General features: G+C 43.2%; 1 protein-coding gene across 3 annotated transcripts in view; it reads right to left on the bottom strand.

Annotated features, from left to right (window-relative positions):
• The window catches only part of KRT222 (keratin 222), a 104,149-nt gene that overhangs the window by 34,392 nt on the left and 43,132 nt on the right, over positions 1-26,625 (bottom strand). For all 3 annotated transcript variants that reach the window (XM_073607964.1, XM_073607962.1, XM_073607963.1), the window contains exons 3-4: positions 18,148-18,230; positions 16,104-16,260 (exon numbers count right to left, since the gene is read on the bottom strand). In XM_073607964.1, coding sequence (XP_073464065.1) covers positions 16,104-16,260; positions 18,148-18,230 — 240 coding nt within the window. The remainder of the gene's footprint in view (positions 1-16,103; positions 16,261-18,147; positions 18,231-26,625) is intronic.

Genomic DNA, 26,625 nt, shown 5'->3' with positions numbered 1-26,625 from the left:
AGTTAAAGCCACGCAGTGCCGCATCGCAAAAATATGGCCTGGTCATGAAGGGGGGGTAAATCTTTTGGAGGTCAAGTGTTTAAATCCTTCTAAATCTGCTAGTCCATCCAACACTATTATCTCCCCAGATTCACGGTGCTGCTGTCCAAAGGTGTCTCCATTACTCCAAAGAATTTCCAAACTCAACTTACCAACCAACCTGCGACCAACCGAATTAACCTGCCTAACAGTATGCGTTTAAAAACAGGGGTTTAGTTGCACACATTTGCAAATACATGCATAAGCTGCAGGCCACGGCAAGGCACCCTGTATCCTGCAGACCCTAACTCTCACTTTGAAGAGTCTCCACAGTGGGAGCTCATGTATACTGTTAGATGGGTTAATTTTGTCTCCATTACTGTTATTATCTCCATTACTCCTCCATCCAGAGTGCAGGCACCCCAAAACAGGAAGGGTGTAACTGGTCAGATCACCAATAAATAAAACGAATGCAGCCAACACATTTAGACGGCTTTTACACTGAGCCACGGGGGGCATCTGCGGTAAAGCGGCACTAAAATACAGTTGTTTTAGTGGCGCTATTCGGCTTTAACCCCCCCCGCTAGTGGCCAAAAAATGCCGCCGGAATGGCGTTTTGCCGGAACGGCGTTTTGCCGGCGGTATCGCAGCACAGCCCCATTGATTTCAATGGAGAGCAGCGGTGGAGGAGCGGTGAGTTCACCGCTCCTTCACCGCTCCAAAGAAGCTGCTGGCAGGACTTTTTGTGATGCCCTGCTTTCACACTGGAGTGAATGGAGCCGCTTTTTTCAGGCGCTATACAGGCGCTATTTTTAGTGCTGTAGCGTCTGAAAAACACTGGCAGTGTGAAAGGGGTCTTAGGATTGGTAAACTGCAACATACTACAATAGTTGCAATATATTATATTTTTATTTTGGGGTTTAATACTGCCTATATATAAAATATAAAATACTGTATATATATGCCAATATGCCTCTATTAACAGGAAAAGGGCCTCCTAGTGTTGTTTTACCGAATGTAGTTACACTACCAGGTTCCTAGCAGCGTTCTTCCTTAATAATTGATATCTCAGAATTGAATAATTGTATATCTCAGTTTGGGTTTATATTATGATGTAAAACAGTAGTCAGAAAAACAGAGATCGCACACTTCTAGCAAAAAGGAAATTGTAGGCACTTGTTAAAACTTGTCCCTAGCAGAGTCTTTCCTCAAGGCACAAGCTACTTGATACTCCCGAACATATAATTACAATGGGTCTTTTTTTTTTTTGTTAATCTTCTTTTTTACTATGGGAACATGTAAAATGATTTAATATAATAGCTCTACAAATCAGCCTTTGGATAAACGTTGTATTACACACAACAAATCATTATATCAGATGAGTATATTAGTACATATAAATCCTAATTGAATGGCATTTAGTTTGTTAAAGCACTGTGTATCATAAACAAGGGCCATATTTATTTTTTAATGAACTACTTTTCATCTTTTGCATACAGTGCATCCGGAAAGTATTCACAGTGCTTCACATTTTCCATATTTTGTTATGTTACAGCCTTATTCCAAAATGGATTCAATTCATTATTTTCCTCAGAATTCTACAAACAATACATCATAATGACAAGGTGAAAGAAGTTTGTTTAAAATCTTTGCAAATTTATAAAAAATAAAAAACGAAGAATACATAAGTATTCACAGCCTTCACTTCAATACTTTGGCGAAGCTCCTTTGGCACCAATTACAGCCTCGAGTATTTTTAAGTATGATGCTACAAGCTTGGCACATCTATTTTTGGGCAATTTCTCCCATTCTTTTTTGCAGGACCTCTCAAGCACCATAAAGATGGATGGGGAGCGTCGGTGCACAGCCATTTTCGTTTTGATTCAAATCATTTTATTGAAAAAATTACGTTAAAAAACACACAAACAAGGGCTGACATAGCCAACATCTATGCAGTCCTTATATTTACCTTATTTGTACAACAATACACAGAATGAAAAAAAAAACATCTATAGACCATACTAATTCGTCAAAGGGATGTTCAAGAATTTTCTCTTTTTTCCTATCTTTCCCTTTACCCTTACCATTGAACCCCACCCCCCCTCCCCTAACCCTCCCGTACCACATTCACCCCACTCACCATTCATTCTATGCTACTCCCACATCACCCATAGCTTCCATATTTTTTCAAATTTTTTATAATTACTCCTTTTCTTATATATATACTTCTCTCTACTAATTTCCTCCCTTATTTCTTTCACCCATTCTTCGGTCGTCGGGGGTTCTTTTCTCTGCCAATTCTTAGCTATGATCTTTTTCCCTTGAAACAGGCACCTAACTATTGCGGTCTGTGTGTCCCTCGCCATCTGTTGTTCCTCCATCAGGCCCAATAGACAGGTCTTAACACCCATGCCCAGCGACGTCCCAAATACAGAATTTATTTTATCCACTATACCTTTCCAGTACCTATACAACTTGGGACATCGCCAGAACATGTGCAGCAGATCTCCTCTCTCTCCTCCACATCTTTGGCACTTCGCATCTGACCTTTTACCAATCCTAAACAGCTTTAAAGGTGTTAAATACACCCTATATATCAAATATAGATGAGAAACTGTCTGTGATGGAGAGAGGGAGACCCTGGGTCCAGAAGACAAAACATACTCCCACTGACTATCTGACAATGGCCCAACCTCCTCCTCCCATTTCATCCTGTTTTTGTCATCCCCCCTGCCCCCCTGGTCCGATACTCTCAAATTTCTATATATATCAGAAATTAAACCTTTCGTAGATTCTGCGTTAACCAGTTTTCTCAGAGAAGACATATCGCTCCATAGTGGCTCATTTCCGTTAAATTGTGCGTCTAGGGCGTGCCTTATTTGCAGGTATCTATAAAATGATCGGTTGGGGATCGCATATTCTTTCACTAGCTCCTGGAATGTTTTCAGTCTCCCTGCCTTATAAAGCTGCGGCAAACAATGGATGCCCTGGCGGTCCCACAGCCATTTTCAGATCTCTCCCTGGATGTTCAATCGGGTTTAGGTCTGGGCTCTGGCTGGGCCGCTTAAGGACATTCGTAGAGTTGTCCCATAGCCACTCCTTTTTTATTTTGGCTGTGTGCTTAGGGTCGTTGTCCAGTTGGAAGATAAACCTTCACCCCAGTCAGGTCCAGAGCGATGAGGAGCAGGTTTTCATCAAGGATGTCTCTGTACAATGCTGCATTCATCTTTCCCTGAATCCTGACCAGTCTCCCAGTTCCTGCCGCTGAAAAACATCCCCACAGCATGATGCTGCCACCACCATGCTTCACTGTAGGGATGGTATTGGCCAGATGATGAGCGGTGCCTGGTTTCCTCCAGACATGACACTTGCCTTTCAGGACAAAGAGTTCAATCTTTGTTTCATCAGACCAGAGAATTTTCTTTCTCATGGTCTGAGAGTCCTTTGGGTGCCTTTTGGCAAACTCCAGGCAGGCTGTTATGTTCCTTTTGCTGAGGAGTGGTCCGACCACTCTACCATACAGGCCTGATTGGTGGAGTGCTGCAGAGATTGTCGTTCTTCTTCTGGAAGGTTCTCCTCTTTCCACAGAGAAACGCTGGAGCTCTGTCAGAGTGACCATCGGGTTCTAGGTAACCCCCCTCACTAAGGCCCTTCTCCCCTGATCGCTTAGTTTGGCCAGGCGGCCCGCCCTAGGAAGAGTCCTGGTGGTTCCAAATGTCTTCCATTTAAGAATGATGGCGGCCACTGTTCTCACTGGGACCTTCAATGCTGTAGAAATGTTTCTGTACTCTTCCCCAGATCTGTGCCTCAATACAATCCTGTCTCGGAGGTCTACAGACAGTTCCTTGGACTTCATGGCTTGGTTTGTGCTCTGACATGCACTGTTAACTTTGGAACCTTGTATAGACGGGTGAGTGCCTTTCCAAATCATGTCCAAACAACTGAACTTTCCACAAGTGGACTCCAATCAAGTTGTAGAAATATCTCAAGGATGATCAGTGGAAACGGGATGCGCCTGAGCTCAATTTTGAGTGTCATGTGAAAGACCGTGAATACTTATGTACAGTGATTTTTTAATTTTTTTGATTTTTAATAAATTTGCAAAGATTTCAAACAAACTTCTTTCCTGTTGTCATAATAGGGTATTGTTTGTAGAATTTTGATGAAAATAATACATTTAATCCATTTTAGGGTAAGGTTGTAACATAACAAAATGTGGAAAAAGTGAAGTGCGGTTAATATTTTCCAGATGCACTATATAAGTGCTGCTGATCTCCTTCAGCCTCCTTGCAGCCACTTCCTTTCTGCATGCAGTGCTATAATAGCTGCAATGCATTTCTCAGGTTGATAGGAACAGCAGTGCCTATATAATGTGTGTTAAAACAGCCACTTTAGTCTCCATCCAAAGTCCATGTGACAGGGTACTGTTATATTCTTCAGCATCTCTCATGGACCTTAATAAACTGTCTTTTAATCCTTGTGCATCACCCCTTTATACTCAAATTGAATGTAAAATGTTCACATACATGTGAATTGGATGCAGTTTTTACCGCATCCAATTCGCACGACATGCGAGTGTGACCGTCTCTCAATGGAGCCGGTTAACACATGTCCCGGGCGGCCACGGTGCTGTTTCCAAAAGGGTCCCGTGCATTTTTGGGTCTGGTGCAGGTGCGAATTCAGGCAAACATTTGGACCTTAATCGCACCTGAATTGGTGAACAGAAACACAGCACACCCCAGGCTGGAAACCACGTCCGCACATATGTGAACCTGCCCTTAGTAATACTCAGCGTACCTAATACTCTCCTATAATGATGATATAGATATATCTATCTATAGATATATAGATGGTGAGCTCTTCTACCTTCTGTATCCTCCCCCATACCCTAGTAGATTGTGAGCTCTTCCACCCATCTGTATCCTACCTCATACCCTAGTAGATTGTGAGCTCTTCCACCCATCTGTATCCTACCTCATACCCTAGTAGATTGTGAGCTCTTCCACCTTCTGTATCCTCCCTCACACCCTAGTAGATTGTGAGCTCTTCCACCCTCTGTATCCCCCCGGATACCCTAGTAGATTGTGAGCTCTTCCATCTTCTGTATCCTCCCCCATACTCTAGTAGATGATAGCTCTTTTCCGCCTTCCGTATCCTACCTCATACCCTAGTAGATTGTGAGCTCTTCCACCTTCTGTATCCTCCCTCACACCCTAGTAGATTGTGAGCTCCTTCACCTTCTGTATCCTGCCTGATACCCTAGTAGATTGTGAGCTTTTCCATCTTCTGTATCCTTCCTCATACCCTAGTAGATTGTGAGCTTTTCCATCTTCTGTATCCTTCCTCATACCCTAGTAGATTGTGAGCTCCTCCACCTTCTGTATCCTCCCTGATACCCTAGTAGATTGTGAGCTCCTCCACCTTCTGTATCCTCCCTGATACCCTAGTAGATTGTGAGCTCTTCCATCTTCTGTATCCTCCCCCATACTCTAGTAGATTGTGGGTTGTTCCACCTTTTGTATACGCCCCCATATCCTTGTTGATTGTAAGCTCTTCCATTTTCTGTATCCTCCTTCATACCATAATAGACTGTAAGCTTTTCTAATATCAAACAAGACAAATAAAGAGGGTGAATCTCTCTAGCAGGGACAGCGACAGCAATAAAAACCTGACAGGTGTTCTAATCCTTCTTCAGCCTAACCAAAAAAAGTTTAAAAAGGTTTTTGCCTAGTTCTACTTTAAAGTGTGTAAGTTGTTCCACCATCTGTATCCTCTCTAATACCCTAATAGATTGTAAGTGCTTCCACTTGCTGTATCCTCCTTTATACCTTAAAATACCGTGTACGCTTCAGTTGTTTTTGGAGACAAATTTTTTTAAAGTGGTCTATACAGTCCTAAAAACAGGCTGATTAAACTACCTACCCCCTATTGCCTTTGTTCACATTCAGTCCTCCACTGCTCCCTTTGCCTACCATAGTGATATAAAATTCCAGATTCCTGGTACTTCTAGGTATGGTGGAGCATGTGACTTTCTCCTTCTTCGCCATGATGAAGTACTGGGTTTGGCCCATTGTTAGGCCCCAGTGCTGTCACATGCCTTGCCCTTTCTAAGTACCTATGAGAGTGACCTCAAGCATACACAGGGCTTCGTTCAATAAGCAAACAAGGAGGAGAGTGAAGAAAAGTGTGCTGGAAGGAACTAGAGACAAGAATAAAGTGGATGGATGGACAGGGGTTGGGTGTGGGGGGTGCAGAATGGTTGGAAGGGGTGTAGCTGGCTTTAAACAGACCTTATCATTTTGCCCATTCAAGATGACGGGACTCCTTATTCCTTTCACAGCCAGGCCCTGCTCTCTATTTTTCCCCTCGGGGGACTAGACAGTTTTTGGAATTTTTCACATTTTTATAATTTTTCACTTACAGCTTTTAGAGTCTAGAAAAAACTCCCCAAACACCATACATTTTTTGAAAGAAAATGAGCAATAGACTGAAACACTAAATACACTAAAATAGTTGTTAGTAAACACAAATACAACATAACTTACAAAATTCCTACTAGATCTAAAGCGAAAAGACTTGAAAGAGTTGATAAATAACACGTATCTTTCAATTGTGCCTTTTTGTGAAGCAGTGAAAATTGCAAAACAGTACGATGCCCTGTCCACACGATAGGATTTTCCAATGGAAAATGTGTGATAGGACCTTGTTGTCGGAAATTCTGACCGTGTGTGGGCTCCATCACACATTTTCCATAGGAATTTCCGACACACAAAGTTTGAGAGCAGGATATAAAATTTTCCAACAACAAAATCCGTTGTTGGAAATTCCGATCGTGTGTACACAAATCCGACGCACAAAGTGCCACGCATGCTCAGAATAAATTAAGAAACGAAAGCTATTGGCTACTGTCCCATTTATAGTCCCGGCGTATGTGTTTTTTACGTCACCGCGTTCAGAACGATCGGATTTTCCGACAACTTTGTGTGACCGTGTGTATGCAAGACAAGTTTGAGCCAACATCTGTCTGAAAAAATCCATGGTGTGAGTAATAGGTGTGTGATTGTGTATGTATGTGTGTGTGTGTGTGTGTGTGGGGGGGGGTTATTTCTTTTTTAATTTTATTTTAATGTTATGATTTATTTGTTCACTTTTTTTTCAAGTATTGTCCCCTTGTGACTGTATGTATAGCAACTGTGACAGGTCCTCTTTGGAGATTTGTCAGAGGTTTAAATAGACCCCCCGATGTTACCCCTCCTTTATCTGTGATATTGAAAAAGATCAGGTACACAGAAGCCTAAGGCCTCTTTCACACGAGGGATCCGTATGTTCGTTTTTCACCCTTCCGTATTCGGATGAAAAACGGACATACATGTATCCCTATGGAGCGTCGGATGTCAGCGGTGACATGTCCGCTGACATTCGACCCGCTCCGATCCGAAAAGTGTAACGGAGGAAAATCCTACTTTTCCATCCGTTTTCGGATCGGATCGGGTGACGAAGGACACTACGGTCCGTCATCATCCGATCCCCCATAGGGGAGAGCGGCGCTCTGACAGGTCCATCTCTGCACAGTGTGCAGCGATAGACCTGTCATCTTTCTGCTCAGCGGGGATCGGCGGATCATCACTGATCCGCCCCATGTGAAAGAGCCCTTAGGGGACATCACAGCACCCTGGTATTCCCCTCTGCTCTCTGCATGTCCCCAACCTCTCTACAACATATACATATGTGCGTGCAGCCATGCAGCCAACATCTGGCCCCTTTCACACAATTCCCACCACCCCACACGTCCTGTGTGTGAAGTGCCAGGCTGTCAGATCCCCTGCTACGGCCAGTGTATTGACCTTCCCTGGCAGCAGGGTCTAGCGGGCACAGCATGCACTTCTTCCCTTCTTGTGCCACTCTGGAAGACAAAGTACAAGCCCCCAGACCTGTGCCGTGTGGGAAGGGGGCAGAGCCTGATGCTAAGCCTCAGATAACCTCGGTCGCGGGATTGAGTCCCCACTCAGGTATATCTACCAGGGCTAGGGGAAACAGTTCCAGTTTTTCATGCTGCCAATCCCCTGGATGTTCCATTTGCCTATGAGGATCCCAGACTGAGGTGAGGCCTCCAGGAGCTGTCTATGCCTCCCATTGACCTGCTGCCTCTCTGCTTGTACCCTCTGCTCTGCTCAGCTCCTGATTCATGACAAGCGTGCCCGGTGCTCCTCTCCTTCTCGCTCCAACCTTTCACTTGGATGTTATAAGTTGCACTGAGTAAATACAGCTGGATAAAACAAAAACTGTGTCTGTCTTCATTTCAGGCTGCAAAGCAACAAAATGTTATTATTTGAAAGGGGATGATTTCTTTCTATAGCCATTGTATATCCTTTATATCTGCCTGGATTTCAGCTTTGAGCCTTTTGATTTTTACTGTTGACCAGTGACTATAGTCGCTATAGTTGCTATAAATATGTGTGAAGGGCAGACAGCAGAGAATAACATATTTGTGGCCAGTCCTAGGAGAGAGGGCTAGAAGAATGATGCTGCCATTAGCATGCATGGGAGCGGCATATGGTTTAAGAGACATCTTAAAGCTGAATTAAGCTGCATCTGAACAGCACAAACTAAAAACGCTGTTTAATTAATTTCCAATATACAAAGAAAACCCATCCATTTTTCCCTTACTTTGTTAGAAAATTACTTTGAAAAACACCCCTAGCATTTCTGGCTATGGTCCTCTTGAGTAAGGACAAAGGATTAGCATTCGCTTCCTGGAATCCATCTGCCCTTAGCTATGGCATGCAGGCAGGAGGGTGTACTTAGCTGAGAAAGTCCCTCCTCCCTCCCTCCAGCTGAAAGAGAAAAGAAAAAAAAAATGCCCTTGAAGACTCCTCGGATGTACGACAGCATTTTGGTCTAGGCCAGAAACCAGGAAGCAACTGAAGAAATGTAATTTAAAAAAATTAAGACATGTTAATGTAATATAACTCCCTGTTATATGTATCTGTTTACTAAGGCTAACAGCATAAGGATTAAAAATAGTTAATCACTTCAATACAAGGCACTTTTACCCCCTTCCTGCCCAGGCCAATTTTCAGCTTTTAGCGCTGTCACGCTTTAAAGGATAACTAAAAGTTCGGGTACTTGCCTCCTCTGTGCAGTTGGTTTTGCACAGAGTGGCCCCGATCCTCCTCTTCTATCCAATCAGGACCGGAGACAATGGCTGAAGCTGGTGTGCTCGTCCCTGTCACTGGAAAGACCGGGTTCAGGTAAGTAAAAGGTGGGCTCGGGGGGAGGGGGGGCTGCAGCACAGAAGGTCTTTCACCTTAATGCATAGAATGCATTTAGGTGAAAAACCTTTAGGGTTTACAGCCCATTTAAATGATAATTTAAACCCAAACTAAATTTTTATAATTTTGTGCACACAACTAGAGCTTCCTTTTGGTGGTATTTAATCACCACTGGGTTTTTTTTTTCTGCTAAGTAAACAAAAAAGAAGGAAAATGTAAAAAAAAAAACCACACTTTTCTCTGTATGTTGGGAGAGGTATGCCTAACCTAGCACCTATCTAGGAGGGTGCTACATATATTATACAGTAGATGCCAAGACTTGGTGAGAATCCATTGGAGAATGTGAAGGAGCAAAGGGGAGCACCCAATATTATCAGAGCATGGAAGAAACCTCCTTCCTGTTCATGGGTTGGCAGGGTTTGACGGGTTCTCTTAATAGAAAGAACTTAATAATTCCAGGTTGTGTTTGCAAGATAAGAGAAAAGGATAAATAGGGTTTTTCTGGGTAAGTATGTTTTTAAACTTGTCAGTAAGATTTATGCAGGTGCCCAATACTGACCTTCTTCTGAAAATGCTACCTGCCTGGTCGCCTCTTCACCAACTTGGAACATATGCAGAAGGCAAAGTGCAAGAAAGTCAGAGCTTCTTATCTGCATTTTTATTGACTTAGTGACCCCAAAAGCATTGAAGTCAGGGCATATTCATGACAGCTGGGCAAACTGAATTTTCAGAAAGTGATCAGCAGTGGCATTTACTATATTGCCCTGTATTTTTCCATTTAAAAGAATCTGTCTCCCAAAAAGAATGCTTTTCCAAGTAGCAGCTTACTAATTACCAATGTTCCCCATGAGCCTGTACATACTGTATCTGTAGTAACGATATGCCGCAATTCTAAATTTTCTCAAGGCACAGTTTTGTTCCAGGCACAAGACAGTGTCCAGATCTTCAACCCTGTGCATCTGCAAAGCAATGATGGCCATTTAAATACAAGTTGGCCAGATTCCATCTAGGCTAGGATCTGACAGGTCTTATTAGCAAATGTCACTAAAGTAAGTTCTTATGTGAAGACATGGAATTTTCATTGGCATCTTTCTTAAAATAAAAAGTATAGTGTATTTTTAGTGAGCACATATTATAAATTATTATTACAGTGCACACCTCTAAGCATTTCTTCCTATAATTTTCACCGTTTAGTATGCTTACTCATCCATGATTTTGTAATTGTATTAAATGCAGGGTTTAGCAAATTAGCCACAAGAAGCCAGGTAGATAAGCAACAGCTCTGCCTAAAGGCAAACTCTGGGCAGAGTAAAAGTAAAAAAAGGCAGCAATATTCACCTCCTTTCAGTGGCTGTCCCCCCACAGTAATTAACTTTCTGTTGTCTCTAAATCCAAAAGACTGAGTGCAGGATGTAACTTTGGCACCTTGCACTTACAGTATCTCACAAAAGTGAGTACACCCCCCTTTTTGCAAATATTTTATTATATCTTTTCATGTGACAACACTAAAGAAATGACACTTTGCTACAATGTAAACTAATGAGTGTACAGCTTGTATAACAGTGTAAATTTGCTGTCCCCTCAAAATAACTCAACACACAGCCATTAATGTCTAAACCGCTGGCAACAAAAGTGAGTACACCCCTAAGGCCTGGTTCACCCCTCTGCATTTTTTAGTGCATTTTCAGTTTTACAGAAACACACACTACTTTTTTTGTGGTTTTTGGTTCTATAGACTTCAATGGATCACCAATGTGTATTGAAAGATGCAAAATGCACCTGGAATATGCAACCTGCATAGGTGTGAATCAGGTTTAAGTGAAAATTAGGGTTGTCCCGATACCAATTTTTTAAGACCGAGTACAAGTACCGATACTTTTTTCGAGTATTTGCCAATCCCGATTACCAATACTTTTTTTAATGTCATGTGGCAGTGGCATTAATATGCAGCACTGATGGGCACTGATGAGACGTGGACTGTGTCAGTAGTTTTTTTTTTTACAATTTTATTTTTTACAATTCATTTTTTTAATTATTTTTTTACAATTTATATTGGTGAGATATCCAGGGTCTAAACCGACCCTGAACATCTCCCCTTTGAGACATGGAAAGGGACTGTGGATAGAGATTCCTCAGTCCCTTTCTCAGCAGCCTCAGCTGCACTGAAGATGAATGGAGAGGAGGCAGAGGCTCCTCTCCATTCATAAACTGAAGCATTGTAAACACAGTTTACGATGCTCATTTATGAATGGATAGAGTCAGTGATCACTGACTCTGCGCATTCAGAAAAGGAAGGAGCCGGTAAATGAAAGATTTACCGGCTCCTTCCTCCACTCTCCATCCTGACAGATCTGGGACAGGGGAGGGCGGAGGAGAATGGGGGGGCGAAGGAGGAGGGAGCGCACAAAAGGGGAATGGAGGAGGACGAGGGGCCAGAGGAGAATGGGGGGAACCGGAGGAGCACACAGAGGGGGAACGGAGGAGAACGGGGAGGGCGGAGGAGCGACCAGAGGAGGACGGGGGGGTGACCGGAGGAGCTCATGGAGGAGCACAGAGGAGGAGGACATAGAGGGGAGCTGGAGGAGGATACAGGGGACACTCATCGATGATCGGTGCAGCGGCGGGGAAGTTACAATCAGCAATCTCCCTGTGGGGCTTTCAATAAAGCAGCTGAAAGCTGTGGAGGGGAGAGGAGGAGAAGCAGCTGTCAGCTGCTTTATTGAAAGCCACACAGGGAGATCGGTGATTGTAACTTCCCCACCGCTGCACCGATCATCCCTGAGTGTCCAGGTATCAAACTAGGCATCAGGAGCATTTGCAGGAGTACAAGTACTCCTGCAAATGCTTGGTATTGACACCGATACCGATACTAGTATCGGTATCGGGACAACCCTAGTGAAAATGCCCAAATTGGGCCAAAAGTGTCAATATTTTGTGTGGCCACCATTATTTTCCAGCACTGCTCTCTTGGGCATGGAGTCCACCAGAGCTTCACAGGTTGCCACTGGAGTCCTCTTCCACTCCTCCATGATGACATCACAGAGCTGGTGGATGTTAGAGACCTTGCGCTCCTCCACCTTTCGTTTGAGGATGCCCCACAGATGCTCAATAGGGTTTAGGTCTGGAGACATGCTTGGCCAGTCCATCACCTTTACCCTCAGCTTCTTTAGCAAGGCAGTGGTCATTTTGGAGATATGTTTGGGGTCGTTATCATGTTGGAATACTGTCCTGCTGCCCAGTCCCTGAAGGGAGGGGATCATGCTCTGCTTCAGTATGTCACAGTACATGTTGGCATTCATGGTTCCCTCAAATAACTGTAGCTCCCCAGTGCCGGCAGCACTCATGCAGCCCCAGACCATGACACTCCCACCACCATGCTTGACTGTAGGCAAGACACACTTGTCTTTATACTCCTCACCTGGTTGCCGCCACACATGCTTGACACCATCTGAACCAAATAAGTTTATTTTGGTCTCATCAGACCACAGGACATGGTTCCAGTAGTTCATGTCCTTAGTCTGCTTGTCTTCAGCAAACGGTTTACAAGCTTTCTTGTGCATCATCTTTAGAAGAGGTTTCCTTCTGGGACGACAGCCATGCAAACCAATTTGATGCAGTGTGCAGCGTATGGTCTGAGCACTGACAGGCTGACCCCCCCACCCCTTCAACCTCTGCAGCAATGCTGGTAGCACTCATACATCTATGTCCCAAAGACAACCTCTGGATATGACGCTAAGCACGTGCACTCAACTTCTTTGGTCGACCATGGCGAGGCCTGTTCAGAGTGGAACCTGTCCTATTAAACCGCTGTTTGGCCGTGCTGCAGCTCAGTTTCAGGGTCTTGGCAATCTTCTTATAGCCTAGGCCATCTTTATATAGAGCAACAATTCTTTTTTTTTCAGATCCTCAGAGAGTTCTTTGCCATGAGGTGTCATGTTGAACTTCCAGTGACCAATATGAGAGTGTTAACACCAAATGTAACACACCTGCTCCCCATTCACACTTGTACCTTGTAACACTAACGAGTTACATGACATCGGGGAGGCAAAATGGCTAATTGGGCCCAATTTAGACATTTTCATTTAGGGGTGTACTCACTTTTGTTGCCAGCGGTTTAGACATTAATGGCTGTGTGCTGAGTTATTTTGAGGGGACTTCAAGCATGTCTCCAGACCTAAACCCTATTGAGCATCTGTGGGGCATCCTGAAACGGATGGTGGAGGAGAGCAAGGCCTTTAACATCCACCAGCTCCATGATGTCGTCATGGAGGAGTGGAAGAGGACTCCAGTGGCAACCAGTGAAGCTCTGGTGAACTCCATGCTCAAGAGGGTTAAGGCAGTGCTGGAAAATAATGGTGGCCACACAAAATATTGACACTTTGGGCCCAATTTGGACATTATAACTTAGGGGTGTACTCACTTTTGTTGCCAGCAGTTTAGACATTAATGGCTGTGTGTTGAGTTATTTTGAGGGGACAGCAAATTTACACTGTTATGCAAGCTGTACACTCACTACTTTACATTGTAGCGAAGTGTCCGTTCTTCAGTGTTGTCACATGAAAAGATATAATATAATATTTACAAAAATGTGAGGGGTGTACTCACTTTTGTGAGATACTGTATGTACAATCATGCAGTGGTCAATAAAGAGTTGTCAGCTCCACCCCCCTTCATCATCCAGGACTGCCCAACCAACAGGAAAAGGTCCAAAGAGGGAGGGGACCCAGTGTATCACATGTATGAAAACAAAATTTTGAAAAAGGTACTGTAAGTATAAAAAACAAATCAGTAATAAGCATTGTCATGATCTGGACAAACAAAGATGTATCAAAAATATATAATTGAATAATCTCCACATTATTGTATCAATACCAATCTTTTGTAAAAAGTCATATAAAATGGCATCAATAGAACCTCCAAATTGTATCACAATATGTGCCAAGTAAACAGGAAACAGCTAGGCAAATGGTGCCTGGTAAGTCTGATAATGGATATGGGCAGTGGAGGGGTCCTCACAGAACCATGCCATCTGGGACATGTTAACTGGACGTTGTAGGTAGCTAAACTAAATATTCATAACAGACCATTTTCTGAAAAAAAAAATCATTGAAAAAGCAAAGAGAAACCACCAGTTGAAGATCCTGCAGAATCCAACAGATCTAGGAGTGCAGATTTAATGGTTCCCCACCACTGTGGTTCCTCCAGCAGGCTCCCGTGTCACTACAGGACACAATTGTAGCACATGGGCTGGTGGATCAAACCACTAAACACAGTGGGGTACCAGGAATTCAGGAATCTGACACTCCTAAAAGTGTCAGATTCTGCAGGACCCTCAGTCGAATATTTCTCTTCACTTCTGCAGATGTTGGAGGAGCAGGCAGCAGGAGAGGTAAGTATTATTTTTTCTTTGCAGGGGACAATTTGTTGTGAACATTTATTTTATTGTTATTTTATTATTTACGTAATTGCTCTAAGAGTCTGTGGAAGCCACATAAAATTGCGTTAATTTGGATTTTTATTGTTGGTGGGTACTACGTGACAACAGGTCAATAAGTCTTGTAGGCCTATTTATTTACTTGTAGTAACCTAATAACCAACTGTTATGCACATGTAGCACCCTCCTGGGTAGAGTAGGCTGCTAGACCAACTTTAGTTTTAGCTCCTCTGTAATCATCGGAGTAGGGGTTGATTAATTGGGGCTGCTCAGGGTTTAACAGGCTTCTGCTCTGCTACTTCCTCCTGTCTTTTAGAGATTTCTAGAAAATAGTGGGAGAGAGGGTAGAGACTACAGCCTGAATATTCATGGAACTTCAGCCAATCCCTGGGGAGGTGTGCCCAGAAGATTGGGTGGAAGAGTGCATAAATAGCCCGAGTCCTATTTAGCAAGAGCAGCTCGCAGTAGGTGCATGTAGAGCTGTGTTCCTGGGTTCAGCCTGCTGGAGGAGACCTCTGTTGAGGGGCCTTGCCCTCCTGGGCAGAAGGCGGGGAAGGAAGCCAGCCTAAAGACACTGAGGTCCCAGCTCAGCTTAGCTGAGGGGCTTATTTGTAAAGCAACCCAAGAATCCAGAGCAGTGGTCATCAACCCTGTCCTCAAGGCCCACTAACAGGCCAGGTTTTATGTATTACCTTGGGGGAGATGCAGATTAGAATGCTGCAATCACTGAGCAGCAAATGATATCACCTGTGATGTATTTCAGTTATCTTGCAAACCTGGCCTGTTGGTGGGCTCTGAGGACAGGGTTGATGATCACTGATCCAGAGTACTAGGAGAGAGCTCAAGGGATAGAGATGGTAGGAAGCTGAGGGAGAGAGCCAAGTTGTCTGAAAGGAGGTGTGAATCTACATCTCCATTACTAGGAAGAACCTGGAGGGATATCGACAGGAGGGAACCGATGATCCTGGTGCCTGAATGAGTACAAGACCCCAGTGTTGTAAGGGTGACAGTGAGGTACTTGGGACTGTAATTATTACAGGTCAGAGACAGCTGGATATTCAATGGGACTTTGCTGGGAGAGTGCAGACAAAGGTGTGCAAGGATTTCAAGAGTTGTGCAGAACAGCCAGAAATGTAGTATTCCTCAAGTTGTTCCATTTCAAGCAGTCCAGGGGTATACCATGTTCCCTATCCCCATCCAAGTTCATCATTCTCCAATAAAAACACAAAAAGAAACCCCTGGACTGATTCTTAAAAAGAAAGGGTGAATGCTGAATATGCCACGTGTCTGGCTGTGCATGCTGTGAAAGGGGGAATTAGGCCTAAATAACCAGCTCTTCTGGGGGTAGTGCTACACACAGTGGGGAGAGCACCACATACCTCTTGATGACAGAATGCCAAATTTATTTTCTCTGCTTCTTGATCTGCAAGAACCATCTTCAAACCTGCTATATCCTGTGCGAATTCAGTCATTATTGTTCGCAGATGTTCATTTTTTCCATTAAGCTGCTGCACTTCAAACGCCTCTTGATTAGCCCTAAATAAATAATTAATTTTAGATGCTGGTGGAACTTTTTTCAACTTTTTAAAGATATTTTAATGGTTCTCTGTCATTCTATACAGACTGGCAATTTATATTTTTTTGCTTATAGGTTTTTCAAGATTTTTTTTGAAAATTGCATTCTTGAGTAGGGATAGGTGTGGTTCTCCATAATTGTGGGTATTCCTGTTCTCCCCAGTAGGAGCACATTTAGAAAAAAAAAACCTGACAGAGGTTCTAACCCTTCCCCACTCCAAAATGTAAGTAAATACATAAATAAAAAAAGTTTGTCTTGAGTTCCCAAAAGGACACAAGAAAGATGTCACTTTGCAATTGAATTCCCCAGTGGCTGCATGACACCTTGGGATGCAACACCATCATTTAGCTTTGTAATGGCCATGACATTTGGGCCAAACAAGGACTTCTGGTGGGAATAGCTCCTTATTGAGCTACCAAGAGATATAAAAGGCTACATTATACCTCATAGTTCATATTTTATCCAGGTAAACTTATCATATTATGTATGTAGGTGGCCATGGATAATGGATGGTCCAAACTGATACAGGAACTCATGGCTAGCTAGAAGGCCTAGAGAAATTCTGGTGCATTCCAATAGATAGTTCTGGAGCAGCAATTGTTTATAACAGTTTTTCAAGACAACAATGATAACAACAAAAGGCTTAACATCAATATATGAATATGAAAATATGCATTGTTGTACCAATGTTAAATGCCATCCTGGTTAGGGCCCAGATTAAGAGATTTGCCCCTTTTTTTATATTAAATGTGACTTTTTTCTAAGATGTATAAATGTAACTTCATGAGTATTTTTTTTTAATTCTAGAAAATTTTATAAAACATATGTTAACCCCAAGTAAAAGAGAAAAAATCAGTTTGCAATGGAGTTGACCTTTTATGACATTTTTCCAAAATAAGTGTTCTTGAATATAGGCACGTTGGATAGGCAACAGTGTTGACGTGGATGCAATAGAATTTCCGAGATCCTGGATTTACCAATATTAACAGTAGACTGTGCCTAGGGCAGCAAAAGCTGAGCTGGCTGTTGGGCAGTAACTGTATTGCCCCGTACACACGATAGGAGTTTCCGACAACAAAATCCATGTTTTTTTCCGACGGATGTTGGCTCAAACTTGTCTTGCATACACACGGTCACACAAATCTTGTCGGAAATTCCAAGAACACGGTGACGTACAACACGTACGACGAGCCGAGAAAAATGAAGTTCAATAGCCAGTGCGGCTCTTCTGCTTGATTCCGAGCATGCGTGGAACTTTGTGCGTCGGAATTGTGTACACACGATCGGAATTTATGACAACGGATTTTGTTGTCGGAAAATTTGAGATCCAGATCTCAAATTTTGTGTGACGGAAATTCCGATGGAAAATGTTCGATGGAGCCTACACACGGTCAGAATTTCCGACAACAAGCTCCCACAGAACATTTTCCGTCGGAAAATCCTATCGTGTGTACAGAGCATTAGTCTGTACACACTTTCTGAAGTCTGGAGAGAACCCCTAGTCGACCAATCTTGGAGGGGTGAATTAGTCTTCCAAAATTATCAGGGACCTGGAGTTTCAAGTAAACTTCACCATTTCTCTTCTATAAACATACTGTATACATGCATGCTTGGCTGATCAGAATGTGGATGTTAATGGAAAGATCTTTTGCCAGTTGGATTGTGCTTCCATGCCCACCTGGCATTTAATATCTATGTGGCTTATGTGGTGGATTTTTGTCTGCACTCTTATGTTAACAGTTTTACATTCCATTGACGATGAACTATAAATAAAAAAAAAGCACTTTTCAGCTTGTAATATGATTAACCTGTTATAATATTTTACATTTAGGAATACAATGCCATACCTTTGTTTAAACAGTTTCAGATCCATACTGTAATTTTCAATTGCCATAGATGTTTTTGCATTTTGAGCGGCCGTCGTACATATCTAATAATAGAAAGCCATTACTATTTTATTACATATGTCTTTTTTTATTATCAGTAGTGACAAATACTTACGTTGATGAGTATTCTTAACACATATTAGTAGTTCAACAGATTTCCATGCAAATTTCATTTTCAATTTTAATTGAAATTAAATGAAATAATTTAATTCAATTTTTTATTTGTGTGTTTAGATTGTGAACCTTCTTAAAAGACAGGGACTGACTAGAACTGATCTATGTACTCTGTAGAGCCCCTTGTAACATATTGGGACTATGTAAACACTGGAAACAAATACCTGCTGGGTAAGGTGAATGAGTTGTGATCTGTGCCAAAACTTTAAGCTGGGTTCACATATGATCATGCAGCGGCTCACAGTAGGAGTTCAGTGCGGCGCCGTTTACAGTCTCTGCTCCGAATTCAGCCTGAATTTTTAGCTGAATTCAGACCTGAAATGGACCAAAAGACGCACAGGGCTCCTGTGCAAAATTGCACCGGAGCCACTGCGGAGATAAACTCACATCCAATTCGCACTAGTGTGAACCCAGCCTTAAAGTAGATCTAAACTCTAAAAGCATTATGTACCATCACGTTTTCTTTAACAAATACTTGTTTCACCTTTTTTCCATCTTTTGTTGCATCTCAATGCTGCTGGACCCCTGTAGCCTCCTTACAGCCACTTCCTGTCTACATTCCATTATTCACTGCACACTATATCTCAGGGTGGATTTCCTGCTAGTGACCAGTGATCTTTTCCCATGCAATGTGTGTTAAAACTCCCACTTATAGTCTCCATCAAATGACAAGGTACTATAGCAAGATCACAACTGATAGACAGAGACAGATGTCACCTTATAACAAGAAGTCTTTAAACAGGGACCTTCAAGGATCACAAGATGTTATTTTCTTAAAATGGCATATTAAATTAAATTAAATTAACACGTTAAAGCTTATTTGAGATTTTAGAATTTAAGTTTACTATAATTTACTAAGATACCCTTAGAGAATTGCTTCTACTCCAAAGGAATCCTTGAAATAATTTTCAGCACTCAGGAAAGCCCTGATAAATATAAATTCATTGAGGGTCAGTTGGAAAAATGCCCCTTATATTGGTGATCAGTGGGAAGAATGCTCCCCTACAGTAGAGGCAGGGGCGTTGCTAGGGCTACAAATGATCTGGGCTAGAGCCCATAGCAAGCAGCGAAGTAAAGAAAGTCATATGCTTGGGTGGGGATACACATGTATATAATATACATGTGTGTGTGTGTATATATATATATATATATATATATATATATATATATTACCACCCAGGGGAAATAAAAGTGGGTGCATTACACCCGGGTGCAATGCTACGCAGACTCTGTAGAAAAAAAAACAATAAATGCACATTTTTTTTTTACCTGCCAAAAATAAAATGTTCATTTATTATTATTATTATTATTATTATTATTATGTTTTTTTTTTTAATAAAAAGGAGAGAGAGGGAAAAAAAAGGGGAGAGACACAGAGAGAGAGAGAGAAGGGGGAGAGAGGGGGGAGGGAGAGAGAGAGAATGAATGAGAACGAGTGAAATAACCAGATTTTAGCAGCACCTTAATTCTTCTGCCCCAGCCACGGCCGTTCTTCTGTTTTCCTGCTGCCCTCAGGCCAGTTACCAGACTAGTGGGCAGTGCAGCGCCATCCGGATGCAAGGAGAAATCCAGCACCACAGCATTCTCCTGTTCTCCTGCTGCACCCTCTCACCTCTCAGGCAGACTGCAGGTCACACTTCAGTTGGCTGCGCTGCGTCGGCTGGCCGGATCAAAGACAATGCACTGGCATCGCATCTGACAATGCTGCTGCCGCCACTGCTGACTGCACCCACCCATTAACCACTTCAGCCCCGGAAGGATTTACCCCCTTCCTGACCAGAGCACTTTTTACAAATTGGCACTGCGTCGCTTTAACTGCTAATTGCGCGGTCATGCAATGCTGTAACCAAACGAAATTTGCGTCCTTTTCTTCCCACAAATAGAGCTTTCTTTTGATGGTATTTGATCACCTCTGCCGTTTTTATTTTTTGCGCTATACACGGAAAAAGACCGAAAATTTTGAAAAAAAATGATATTTTCTACTTTTTGTTCTAAAAAAAATCCAATAAACTCAATTTTAGTCATACATTTAGGCCAAAATGTATTTGGCCACATGTCTTTGGTAAAAAAAATGTCAATAAGTGTATATTTATTGGTTTGCGCAAAAGTTATAGCGCCTACAATCTAGGGTACATTTTCTGGAATTTACACAGCCTTTAATTTATGACTGCCTATGTCGTTTCTTGAGGTGCTAAAATGGCAGGGCAGTACAAAACCCCCACAAATGACCCCATTTTGGAAAGTAGACACCCCAAGGAAATTGCTGATAGGCATGTTGAGCCCATTGAATATTCATTTTTTTTGTCCCAAGTGATTGAATAATGACAAAAAAAAAAAAAAATTACAAAAAGTTGTCACTAAATGATATATTGCTCACACAGGCCATGGGCATATGTGGAATTGCACCCCAAAATACATTCTGCCGCTTCTCCTGAGTATGGGGATACCACATGTGTGGGACTTTTTGGGAGCCTAGCCGCATACGGGGCCCCGAAAACCAATCACCGCCTTCAGGATTTCTAAGGGCGTACATTTTTGATTTTACTCCTCACTACCTATCACAGTTTTGAAGGCCATAAAATGCCCAGATGGCACAAACCCCCCCCAAATGACCCCATTTTGGAAAGTAGACACCCCAAGCTATTTGCTGAGAGGCATGTTGAGTCCATGGAATATTTTATATTTTGACACAAGTTGCGGGAAAGTGACAATTTATTTATTTATTTATTTTTTTTTGCACAAAGTTGTCACTAAATGATATATTGCTCACACAGGTCATGGGCATATGTGGAATTGCACCCCAAAATACATTCTGCTGCTTCTCCTGAGTATGGGGATACCACATGTGTGGGACTTTTTAGGAGCCTAGCCGCGTACGGGACCCCGAAAACCAATCACCGCCTTCAGGATTTCTAAGGGTGTACATTTTTGATTTCACTCTTCACTGCCTATCACAGTTTCGGAGGTCATGGAATGCCCAGGTGGCACAAACCCCCCCCAAATGACCCCATTTTGGAAAGTAGACACCCCAAGCTATTTGCTGAGAGGCATGGTGAGTATTTTGCAGCTCTCATTTGTTTTTGAAAATGAAGAAAGACAAAAAAAAAAATTTTTTTTTTCTTTTTTTAATTTTCAAAACTTTGTGACAAAAAGTGAGGTCTGCAAAATACTCACTATACCGCTCAGCAAATAGCTTTGGGTGTCTACTTTCCAAAATGGGGTCATTTGGGGGGGGTTTGTGCCACCTGGGCATTCCATGGCCTCCGAGACTGTGATAGGCAGTGAAGAGTGAAATCAAAAATTTACGCCCTTAGAAAGCCTGAAGGCGGTGCTTGGTTTTCGGGGTCCCATACGCGGCTAGGCTCCCAAAAAGTCTCACACATGTGGTATCCCCGTACTCAGGAGAAGCAGCAGAATGTATTTTGGGGTGTAATTTCACATATTCCCATGGCATGTTTGAGCAATATATAATTTAGTGACAACTTTGTGCAAAAAAAAAAAAAAAAAAAAAAAATTTGTCTCTTTCCCGCAACTTGTGTCACAATATAAAATATTCCATGGACTCGACATGCCTCTCAGCAAATAGCTTGGGGTGTCTACTTTCCAAAATGGGGTCATTTGGGGGGGGTTTGAACTGTCCTGGCATTTTATGCACAACATTTAGAAGCTTATGTCACACATCACCCACTCTTCTAACCACTTGAAGACAATGCCCTTTCTGACACTTTTTGATTACATGAAAAAATTATTTTTTTTTGCAAGAAAATTACTTTGAACCCCCACACATTATATATTTTTTTTAAAGCAAATGCCCTACAGATTAAAATGGTGGGTGTTTAATTTTTTTTTTTCACACAGTATTTGCGCAGCGATTTTTCAAACGCATTTTTTGGTGAAAAAACACACTTTTTTACATTTTAATGCACTAAAACACACTATATTGCCCAAATGTTTGATGAAATAAAAAAGATGATCTTAGGCCGAGTACATGGATACCAAACATGACATGCTTTACAATTGCGCACAAACGTGCAGTGGCAACAAAATAAATACATTTTTAAAAGCCTTTAAAAGCCTTTACAGGTTACCACTTTAGATTTACAGAGGAGGTCTACTGCTAAAATTACTGCCCTCGATCTAACCGTCGCGGTGATACCTCACATGCATGGTGCAATTGCTGTTTACATTTGACGCCAGACCGACGCTTGCGTTCGCCTTAGCGTGAGAGCAGGGGGGACAGGGGTGCTTTTTTTTTTTTTTTTTTTTTTTTCTTTATTATTTTTTTGCTTTTTTATCTTATTTTAAAACTGTTCCTTTCATTTTTTTTTTTTTTAATCATTTTTACTGTTATCTCAGGGAATGTAAATATCCCCTATGATAGCAATAGGTAGTGACAGGTACTCTTTTTTGAAAAAATTGGGGTCTATTAGACCCTAGATTTCTCCTCTGCCCTCAAAGCATCTGACCACACCAAGATCGGTGTGATAAAATGCTTCCCCAATTTCCCAATGGCGCTATTTACATCCGGCGAAATCTAAGTCATAAAATGCTCGTAGCTTCCGGTTTCTTAGGCCATAGAGATGTTTGGAGCCACTCTGGTCTCTGATCAGCTCTATGGTCAGCTGGCTGAATCACCGGCTGCATTCTCAGGTTCCCTGTTGAGACAGGAGAGCCAGAGAAAAACACGGAAGACGATGGGGGGGGGGGCATTCTCTCCCACTGCTTGTAAAAGCAGTCTAGAGGCTAATTAGCCGCTAGGATTGCTTTTACATGAAAGCCGACCGCTGGCTGAAAAGAATGATACCAAGATGATACCTAAACCTGCAAGCATCATTTTGGTATAACCACTCAAAGTCGTGAATGCTGTACCTGAAGACAAAAATATGGCTAACAATAAAGCACAGTAAATGGTAAAGTATAAAAAATTGCATACCTGAAAAGCAAACATGATAAAACATAATAACAATAAAACATTGCAGAATAGAATACAGTAAAAAAGAGCAGAACAATAGAGAGAATAGAGAGAGAGAGAATAGAGAGAGAACAATAAAACGACAACTATTACTTTTTATTTTATATTTTTGTTTGTGTTTTTTTTTTTTTTTTTTTACAGTTTTTTTGTAACTGTAACTTTTATAACTGTAACCGGTTCCAGGTTCGGGTCTCTCAAAATGCGATGGCATCTTGGGAGACCCTGTGAAAGTGTGCCTAGTCTGTGCAATGCTGTACCCTACGCTAATACTCAACTAGTGAATGGTAGCATTCAAAACATTCACCAATGCAAAGACCAGGATTGTCAGGACAGGAGGGACAATAATAGCGGGTGTCACGCCTATATCCGCGCTTACTGCAGACACGACATCTTTTTTGGGGGGGTTCGTTGGGTAGGGGTACTCGGGAGGACATAAAGAAAATGCCTCTCATGCAGCCGACTGCATTTGGTTGGGGATGTGAATGGGGGAAGTACGGGCGCTGCAGAAGCGGTGGGTTCCCAATTAGGATTGGCGAATGCAGCAGGAAGGGCATTATGGGCACGACGGGCCTGTGTTTGTCTTCTTTGTGGCAGCGGGACACTACTTGTGCTTGCCACCTCACCAGCTTGAACTGCACTTATGGGACTCGCCACGTCACCAAGTGTTACTGCAGTGCTGGTTTGACTACGACCGGGGTGTACTAGGCCGCTGGCGCTTGCCAGTTCACCAAAACGCTACCAAAAAAACTGTTAACGATCGCAGGGATCAGGCCTGACTCTGCGAACGCTGCAGTTATGCGTTTAGTGTTTTGTAAGTGACAGTGATCGATCGATACTGCACTTGGGTGGGCTGGGCTGGGCCGGGCGGAGGGGCAAAACGCAGGTGCTAGCAGGTATCTGGGCTGATCCCACTAACACTGCGTTTTTGGGAACCCTAAACTGCTGGGGATGCCAGTATAGATCTGATCGGATCAGATCAGATATTGATCAGTTCAGATACTATACCACTAAGGGAGGTGTACGGTGCGTGCGTGGGTGTTAGCGGTACTGGCACTAACCTGACGCTGCCTGGGGCTGGTGCTTGCCATTTCACCAAAACGCTACCAAAAAAACTGTTAGCGATCGCAGGGATCAGGCCTGACTCTGCGAACGCTGCAGTTATGCGTTTAGTGTTTTGTAAGTGACAGTGATCGATCGATACTGCACTTGGGTGGGCTGGGCTGGGCCGGGCGGAGGGGCAAAACGCAGGTGCTAGCAGGTATCTGGGCTGATCCCGCTAACACTGCGTTTTTGGGAATCCTAAACTGTTGGGGACGCTAGTATAGATCTGATCGGATCAGATATTGATGCGTTCAGATACTATACCACTAAGGGAGGTGTACGGTGCGTGCGTGGGTGTTAGCGCTACTGGCACTAACCTGACGCTGCCTGGGGCTGGTGCTTGCCATTTCACCAAAACGCTACCAAAAAAACTGTTAGCGATCACAGGGATCAGGCCTGACTCTGCGAACGCTGCAGTTATGCGTTTAGTGTTTTGTAAGTGACCGTGATCGATCGATACTGCACTTGGGTGGGCTGGGCCGAGCCGGGCGGAGGGGCAAAACGCAGGTGCTAGCAGGTATCTGGGCTGATCCCGCTAACACTGTGTTTTTGGGAACCCTAAACTGCTGGGGACGCTAGTATAGATCTGATCAGATCAGATATTGATCCGTACAGATACTATACCACTAAGGGAGGCGTATGCTGCGTGCGTGGGTGTTAGCGTTACTGGCGCTAATCTGACGCTGCCTGGGGCGACGCATATCACCGCCGGGCGATCAGGGGGCTAAATCTTTATTCGGCGGGTGCCCTGACACTATAAAAAATAAACAAACTAACCAGCGTCACCCGTAACGGTTATACAGTGATCAGTGGTGAAAGGGTTAACTAGGGGGCAATCAAGGGGTTAAAACATTTATTAGGTAGTATATGGGGGTCCCTGTCGCTATAAAACGCTGACGGCGAACCTAAATATTTACCTCACTAACTAGCGTCACCAGCGACACTAATACAGCGATCAGAAAAATGATCGCTTAGCGACACTGGTGACGGGGGGTGATCAAGGGGTTAAAACTTTATTAGGGGGGGTTAGGGGGGTACCCTAGACCTACAGGGGGGTAATACTAACTGTCCTAACACTGTAAATGTCACAAACTGACACCAATACAGTAATCAGAAAAAAAAAAAAAAAAAAAAAAAAAACCTGCTGGTGTCAGTTTGTGACAGGGGGGGGGGGTGATTGGGGGGGGATCGGGGGGCGATCGGGGGGGGGATCGGGGTGTTTTGTGTGCCTGGCATGTTCTACTGTGTGTGTGTGTGTTGTGCACTCACATTGCAGTCTTCTCTCCTCGGCCCGGAACGGAAAATACCGAGCCGAGGAGAGATGACATCATTTCCTCTGCCTCTGTGTACAATACAGAGGCAGGGAAATGATCCCATTGGCTGAGAGCGATCGCGAGGGGGGGGCCACGAATGGATGGCCTCCCCCTCACCTCCGATCGCCGGGGGAGATTTGCCGACCGCCGCTGGCACCGGGGGGGGTCCGATCGGACCCCCCACCCGCGGGCAGGCAAGGACGTACATGTAAGTCCTTTTGCCTGCCCGTGCCATTCTGCCGACGTATATAGTCGTGCGGCGGTCGGCAAGTGGTTAAGAGACTCAGGTCTATGGGCCCCAGATTCGGGGCTATAGCTCCAGTAGCCTCCCCTTAGCGACGCCACTGAGTAGAGGTCAGAATTCCACCAATCAAGAACACGGGGACATGACCTCAAACTAACTAGAAAGTTTAAAACTAATTTTAGTAAGGATTGTTTTGCTGAAAGTGCAGTTGATGCTTGGAATAAACTTCTAGCAGAGGTAGTGAGACAAGCAACAGTAAATGGTTTCAAATATGCTTGGGACATAGATCTATACTCAGACAAAAAAGTTAAAGAAAAAAAAATGGGCAGACTCGATGGACTACTCAGTTTTTTTCTGCCGTCACTTTTCTATGTTTCTAAAGACAGCTAAAACTATTGTTGGTGTCATGCTGCTAGCTCTGCCCTCTGCCACGTAGTGTTGTACCTGGGACCATGCAGACACCATCATCAGATGGAAGGTCAATCAGCCACAGCTCAAGAAATCCTTGTAACCTCTGCAGGAACCCTAGGGTTCCACAGTACCCTGCTTGAGAATGGCTGCCTTTGAGGGTCTTTATATACACCGATCAGCCATAACATTATGATGAGCCACCTAATATTGGGTAGGTTCCCACT

The sequence above is a fragment of the Aquarana catesbeiana genome, linkage group LG12 (genome assembly GCF_042186555.1).
Source record: "Aquarana catesbeiana isolate 2022-GZ linkage group LG12, ASM4218655v1, whole genome shotgun sequence".
NCBI classification, from domain to species: domain Eukaryota; kingdom Metazoa; phylum Chordata; class Amphibia; order Anura; family Ranidae; genus Aquarana; species Aquarana catesbeiana.
The sequence above is the reverse complement of the archived record's forward strand: the minus strand, read 5'-3'. Positions and strand labels throughout refer to the sequence as shown.